Source organism: Papaver somniferum, chromosome 10 (assembly GCF_003573695.1).
Source record: "Papaver somniferum cultivar HN1 chromosome 10, ASM357369v1, whole genome shotgun sequence".
NCBI lineage: Eukaryota > Viridiplantae > Streptophyta > Magnoliopsida > Ranunculales > Papaveraceae > Papaver > Papaver somniferum.
Genome location: NC_039367.1, coordinates 139801353 through 139809204, shown reverse-complemented (window position 1 = coordinate 139809204; position 7852 = coordinate 139801353). Strand labels below are relative to the sequence as shown.

Genomic DNA, 7852 nt, shown 5'->3' with positions numbered 1-7852 from the left:
GAATTTTGAATCTCGCATCTTTTTTTCGAGATTGAGACAATATGGATTACCTCTTTACCCCTCTAGTTTATAAGTAACGCATTTGACGAATATGCCCTCGTTTTATTTTTATTTGTGCATAAAATGTGGGGATTTATCTGTCAAATGGCCTCAAATGAGCTCTTTGCATTATAATACTCCCTCCGTTCCAATTTAGATGACGTTGTAGAGTTTTTCACGCAGATTAAGAAACATCAAAGAGAATAATTTTTTTCCAAATCTACCCATATTAATATCTTCCTAAAAATTTAAACCTCCTAGTTTTTTATTTATGGATTCTAGCATAAATTATGAATCTCCATATAATTCCAGTTGGGATGACCAAATATCCTAAGATTATAGAGAATAAATTTAAAATCTTACATTAGATTAATTATCTCTCACTGATAACAGAGACAATGAATGCAATGTTGTGGTCCCAAAGCAGGGGTAAATCAGTGAGAATTTAGAGAAAATAGCTAAACTCTCATCTATTTTGAAACATACAAAAAACCCTAAAACATCATCTAAAGTGGAACGGAGGGAGTAGTAAAGATAATACCATCTCAAGTGAATATGAATGGGAAAGAAGTCTAAACACATTGCTAGAATAGTGAACAAGACCGAGTACTCTTTGGTTTTTAAGCTTAGTCGTATGGGCTAGATACCTAGGTGCTAGATTGGCCATCCACGTCAGCATGGGTAACCTCCTAAATTCTATGGGATGGCTAATCTAGCAGCTGGATTAGTAGCGGGACCACCATATAACGCCCAACTGTTCGGCGCGGCGTTTTAAATCTCAGCCGTTAGATCAGAAAATTTTCTCCCAGCGCTGAACGGTTCAGCGTTTAGACCACTTTTTGTGCGCCGAACGGTTCAATATTTCAATCTCGCTGATAGTTGGACTGCGAACACTTGGTAGGAGAGAGAACTATCACTGTTAACTTTTTTCCAACACTTATTTTTTGATTTGCAACATTTTTTGGCCAATCTAGCACTCCAATCTAGCCCATAAAAATTAGCCTAAGTGCTTGTTTGTATTGGAAATTTGGGAAATTCTGGATTTGAAACTTGAAATGGGTTGTGGTCCTTGTGGATGATGGACTGGTTGCATCTTTGACGGAGGAAATTAGTGTTGTATTGTGGTTGTTAGCAGAAATGAATTCTAAGACTTTTGATTATTATACTACTGTTCGTGTTTAGAAGTTGCCGAATCTGCTGATAGCTATAGAAATTCTGGATAAATTGTGCATCACTAGCCTAATTTTTCTGAGAAATAGAGGTTGGTCGTTATTAGTAAATATTTCCACGTGTAAGTATGGCGGGAGACAGTTGCAGGATAAAAAGGTGAATAAGAAACACCGAAGGAAAGTCTAAAAGGTGATTACACTAGAACCAATAAATCTATCACTCCACCTAATGAAAGACATGTGAAAAGTAAGTCAAACCGTCTGACGGTCAAGTTCAAAGTAGAGACAGTGTATTAACGAGGTAGCAACGGAGATGCGATACATTGGTATAGAAGAAGGTACACCATGTCAGAGTCTCGGATGAAGATCGATTAGGAGTGAAATTCGACATATATTAACATGATGCACCTTGATGAGACGTACAAAAAGGACTGTCCGAGCGATGAGGGTGTACCATACCAACATAAACCTAAAAGTATTAAAACATATAAGGAAGAGTTCATTTTCCCCTAACCATGTACAAGGAGATGGACATGTTTTAGATTTTTACGAAGAGATAGATTCTAAGTAAGAGAAATGTTGGAACAATTGCTGAATTATGCCTGCACAACAAATAAAAATCAAACACGAAACAATTGTTATGGCTGAGCCGCAGACTAGGTCGTTTTCTTTAAGACGTTTCGCGGCTCTGCCTAAGATTGTGCAAGCATTTCTTCAATTACGTGTCGTCCCCAGGATAAAACAACCGAGATCAATCTCTTACACAATCGCTCTTGCACGTTGAGAGGATGTGAAACTTCTGCACTTCATTCTTGCTCAGAAACTCTTTAGAAAAACTAAGGATGATCACACACTTGTTTTTCTTTCTCAAAAAAATTCATTTTCTAATAAACTCAAGAGACATAATAGAAAACTCTCACATAAGAAAAAGGCTTCTACAACTCTCCCAATTCTTTACATCAAAAAACTAAAACATTAAAGAACATTCATCTCTCTTATTTTGTTTTTCCAACCGAAATTCTAACTTATAGTAAAGAGTTTCAAAACATTTAAAATGTTATTATGGTGAAGTTAACACCATTAGAAACCAGAAATATGTAACGGTCAAAATTAATGTTAACAAAATTATTTTTTTTTCATTTCAGCAACTTAAATGTTATTAAAAAATTTCTTTTTATTTATTGGGATATATATTCACAACAATCCCCCACTTATATTTTTAACCTTTCATATCAGTTGGAAATAAACACATCATATTTGACCTAAGGACAAAAATTACAAATATTTTTGTGTTCAAGTTGTACAACTAATTTTAGTAACATAGAAACACGACTTCTTTTTAATAGGAAAGATTAAATTTATTGATTTGGCTGATAATATTGTCATCCAAAATCGAGGTCTGCAACATCTTATATATTTGATTTTTTTTATTTATTTATTTATTTTTGCCTCCAACTTGAGAAGATAGATGTTATATTGAAAGTTTATCTTTCTTTTGTAAAAATAAAATTTTAGATATATTTTTTATACCTTGTTAATTCAACAACATGAGACATGTATCATGATAACAACCAGAAATTTTTCTGTTGCATATACAAGGTCATTATATTTGTGCTGAAACCTAGTGTACTTCGTACATTTCACCTGATATGTGTGGAACTAGAAATGCTGTATAGAGTACTAGTTAAGTTTTATGGTTGTGGCTTAAGCCTCAATTTAGTACATAAAATTTGTGTCAAGCAAAAATAAGTAATAAAATTTTTTTACTTCATGGACTTTTGGGAGCTGTTTAAGCTGGAGAAAGCCCTACTTGACTTCCGTCTCAGAGTTCTCTTCCTAGAAAAAACTAAAATAGTTTACAATAATTTGTTCCCATATTAGGGATCCGTGCCCCTGATCAGTACCAATTTGTCAAAAACTACAATTTATTACATCTATAAAGGATTCCATATGTTCTTAAGTTAGATATAAAACATACAAATCCTTTGTAAGAAGCGAATAAAAATGCAAAACAAGACCAAATTCCAAATAGAATGCAAGAAAACGTTTCTGATAAACATATTAAGGCGATATTTTTTTAAAGCACCGACATTCTTGATGGTCAACATTACTAGTCATGAAGGTTGTGAATGTGAGCTGCAGGCCTGCCACTTATCTTTGTAATAAATTTTCAGTATCCTCCAACATTTTATATTTATTAACTAAGACACAATGCGAATTCTGCATCGAGCAAAAAGCTTTTGTTTCTTTATAATATTTTGCAAATAAAATTATGAATCCATTTTATACCCTCTTTATGTCTAAATTTTTAACATAAACATTGAAACATTTATACCATGGCCATAACACATTCTATGTTTTACAGAATCATGAAAATTTGATTTAAACCCTAGTGTGGAGTGACATCCATTCTTTTGACCCCAATTTTTTTTATCAGTTTTTCCTCATTTTATGCCTCTTCGCCACTAAGTTGAAAGCCTTTCAGAACTAAGTTGAATGCCCTTCAAAAAGAAATAATGATTAGAATTGCGAAACTGCTAGCTATCTCATGGTTCGCCATCAAATTTTCTTATATGTGAACTATTATTAAATTTTAAGTTTTTCGCGTTCTCGTTGATATGGTCAAACGACCGAGCAAAAAAAATGAAAAAAGAATTGATATGGTCAAACGCTAAAAGAACACTGTCCAAACAATGAATAGGGATGAGAACCAAGTCTAGATACATTACTAGATGAGGTGTCCATTTTATGTTTTTTATTTTAAGTTACTTGGTTCGATTTTTTACGCATTTTGCCATGTTCCGATGTTCGCAAAAACAGTTTTTTTTTTTTTAAAATGGTGTTTGATATTAATTTTCTTAATCGACCTTTCAATCGATTAGACACGGCCTTTAAAACAGTTAGTCCTTTCAAGAGACCAATCAAGATCAGGTGCTGCCGAATACGACGATCATAACCATTTGTCTTGCAATGAAATTAAAATTATTAAGATCACCGAATGAACAAGCAAGTAAAACTAGTCTAAATTCATAGTTAAATCATTTTTCGTTAGAACTATGTGTCAATGACCGTCTCTTTGTTAAAAGTAAACTCGCTAAATTAGTGTCATCTATGAATAGTGTTTGTCCCTTATGTCAGCATAAAACCGGAACAATAAATCATTTCTCCGTTGAATCTAAAGTTACAAGAAGACCGTGGTTTGCGCTGGATGCTAACGTTGTAAAATTTATTGGCAATATTAATACGCAGGATTGGATTGTAATTAAGCTGGTTGTCGACCAACAACTCTAGTAGAGTTGAGCAGGAAAAGTTTGTTAGTTTTGCTCTTTAGCGTATCTTGAAGTTCGAATCATTAATGTATGTCTTCGATCCTTCTTTGTGACATTTCTTCAGTATTCTCCAACTTCTCATGTACCTATGTGATTCCTCATTTTCCCGTAAAGACTGATGCACTATAAAGATGTCTAATTTCATTGGCAAAACGCAACATAATTGATACATTTGAAATTTATTTTATTTCTAAAGTTTAATGTTTAGCATGAGAGTAACTTATGGCGTGCTAAGGTCATGAAATTTGTTTTTGAACCTAGGGTCATACAACTGACCTGAACCACCCAGTAAATTTAGTGCCCTTGTACGTAGTACTAGTTTCTTTTCCAAATAAATATTAGGGACGTGCGGCCCCTAATCAGTCCCAAGTCCCAACTTCGCAAGAAAGTACTATAATAATTAATTGCACCTCCAAAGATTGGTATAATTCAAACCCTTTGTCGGAAAGTGAATGGAGTTGAAAAACAAGTCCAGATACATTCCCAGATGAGACATTGAAACCACTTTTGTTTTATGGTTTCTAGAGCATCCACATTCTTCAACTGTTATCAGTTCTATCAATGACAATATAATAAAATAGTACTTCGTTGTGTAGATTAAGATGTAGTTTAATCATGTTAGCATCAAAATAATCGTGGCATTTGGTTGGTGTTCATTCCATGGTATTTGTGGATTTTCAGGTTCATAATACTTTCTCATGATATAATAACTCTGGAAAAATATGACCATGATGGACGTGAGTTTTGGTTGCCCACGTTAGCTTTGTACTTGATAGTCGTTGCAAGTTGCATCCACAGGCGGACGCATACTAGCCATAATTAAAGAAAATAATTATCTCTACAAAATTTCTAATTTTCTACTACCTAACAATGGCATCTTCAGTGTTCCCACCTGGTACATTGATTCAATCATCCAAGTTTCAAAGTAAATCAATATTAAAATTTAAAGATTCAAACTATAAACTTGGAAAACTGAATTTTGCAATCAAATGTGAAGCATCAGCAGAGTCATCATCCGGTAATTCCAAACAACTGCAACAACCCTTAGTATCCATAACCACAACAACACCAGAGTTGGTAGTAGAAGATGAAACCTGGCTCTGGTCTCAAATCAAAGCAGAAGCGCTTCGTGATGCAGAATCGGAACCAGCGTTAGCATCATACTTATACTCCACTATCCTCTCTCACTCATCTCTTGAGAGATCATTATCATTTCATCTAGGTAACAAACTCTGTTCCTCAACTTTATTATCAACACTTCTATATGATTTGTTTCTGAATTCGTTCGCTACCGATTCCGATCTGCTTTCTGCAACTACAGCCGATTTAAAAGCAGTCCGAGCTCGTGACCCGGCTTGTGTATCTTACTCACATTGTTTGTTGAATTACAAAGGTTTTTTAGCTTGTCAAGCACATAGAATTGCACACAAATTATGGGTCGACTCTCGTCGTCCGTTAGCCTTGGCATTACACTCTAGGATTGCAGATGTATTCACGGTGGATATACACCCCGCAGCCAAGATTGGGAAAGGGATATTGTTTGATCATGCTACTGGGGTTGTGGTAGGGGAAACGGCAGTGATTGGTAATAATGTGTCAATTTTGCATCATGTAACGTTGGGTGGGACGGGGAATTCGGTTGGTGATAGGCACCCGAAGATTGGTGATGGGGTGTTGATTGGTGCAGGAGCCACTATATTAGGGAATATTAAGATTGGTGAAGGAGCTAAAATTGGTGCAGGGTCTGTTGTGCTAATTGATGTGCCTGCAAGAACGACTGCTGTGGGTAATCCTGCAAGATTAGTTGGTGGAAAAGAGAAACCTTCTCGGCATGAAGATGTTCCTGGTGAATCTATGGACCATACCTCTTTCATATCTGAATGGTCCGATTACATTATATGAACGATGTCTGAAAACAAATAAATTTGTTGTCACTCCTTGTATGCTTCAGTAAGTTTTTATGCCAGTATACTACTTGGAGTCTTCGATAGAGTTTTTTATGTTGTTATTAAGAACGAGAACTTTGTCTTTTGCTTTGGATTTTGTTTTGGAAATTAGTATTCTCATACAGTGGAAATTGCTTAGAGTAACTTTTCTGTTTGAAGTATTACTCTTGCGGGTATTAGTGCTTGTTTGTATTGGATGTCTGGAAAATTATGGATTTGGAACTCGAAATGGGTTGTTGGTAGAGTGGGGTTGTTCAGTTCGTAATTGGGATTCAGGGTTTTCGCTGTAGTTGTTGAGATGATGAAGAAAATGACGATTTCCATATTGCATTAGTGTTCTATAAAGATTTATAGGCGGGGAGCACTTGATTTGATTGAGTAAAGAAGTTTTGTTGAAAAGAAAAGAATCGGCAGTAAGATATAGCTTACGTTGAGTTCACACTTTTGAGAATCATTTCAGAATGTAAATTACACTCAATTGCGTCATTATCTATTGCCTCCGTAGGGATCAACGTGGTTGTAGATTTGTAGTCCTCTACAAACATGAAAATACATGAACTCCCAGCCTTTCATATCAATTAGAACATGGGACTAAATGAATATCTTTGGGTTTTCGAATTAATACTTGTTGATTATTTATCAAACTTGATTCAGTTTTTTTAAATAAAAATGAGAATACCAAAACTTCCAATGTATAACGCATGTAAAACTAGCTTAAATTCATGGTCAAACTGGTTCCAAAGACCACCAAATTCATAGTCCTCAAGGAACAATGTTTGGTGAATCATTATTGTATGTATTGTCTTACAAGAGATATTGATACTTGCAAATGTAGGAGTATGTTGCATTTACACCGGTTAAGGGATTAACCCATCTTTAAAATGGTTTTTCAGTATCCTCCAACATCTTATATTTGTTCGTCATGACATAACATCGTCGACGAATCCAGTATTTAGTAAACAATTTATGTTTCTATTTCTTTTCCTAAATGAAATTAAGATTTTTATATCCTATTGTGTGTTTTACAAATGTCATGAATGTTTAATCTGAAACATAGTGCAGTGCGCCAGTCCCAATCTTTTTGACCACAATCTGGTTTATGTCTCTTCTTTTCATTTCATTTATGTATGATATGGATATTTTGGTTTGTGATTAAATACGTGGAACGCGCGCCTTAATCAGTCCCAAGATTCCAAGTCGTCCAAAGCAATTATAGTAGTTTATTGCAGGCAGGATAGGACTGAGGAGGTATACCTTTCTGCGCCTAGACAGATTGGTAGCATAAAAAACTAAGAAAACACTCGGTCTGAAGTGAATACGGGGAGCCTTGGATGGTTTCGCATTTTGGCAAGTTTGCCAAATGAAATGT

The 7852-nt window shown here is 34.9% G+C and overlaps 1 protein-coding gene across 1 annotated transcript; it reads left to right on the top strand.

Annotated features, from left to right (window-relative positions):
- Positions 1-5197: 5197 nt before the first annotated feature.
- On the top strand, positions 5198-7083 carry LOC113319603 (serine acetyltransferase 5-like). The gene has a single exon (XM_026567851.1). The coding sequence runs from the start codon at positions 5408-5410 to the stop codon at positions 6437-6439; it is 1032 nt and encodes a 343-aa protein (XP_026423636.1). The 5' UTR covers positions 5198-5407; the 3' UTR covers positions 6440-7083.
- Positions 7084-7852: the final 769 nt, after the last annotated feature.

What these genes read in the sequence shown, in the direction of transcription:
- LOC113319603 (XM_026567851.1), top strand. Translation starts at nt 5,408, where the DNA reads ATGGCATCTTCAGTGTTCCCACCTGGTACATTGATTCAATCATCCAAG.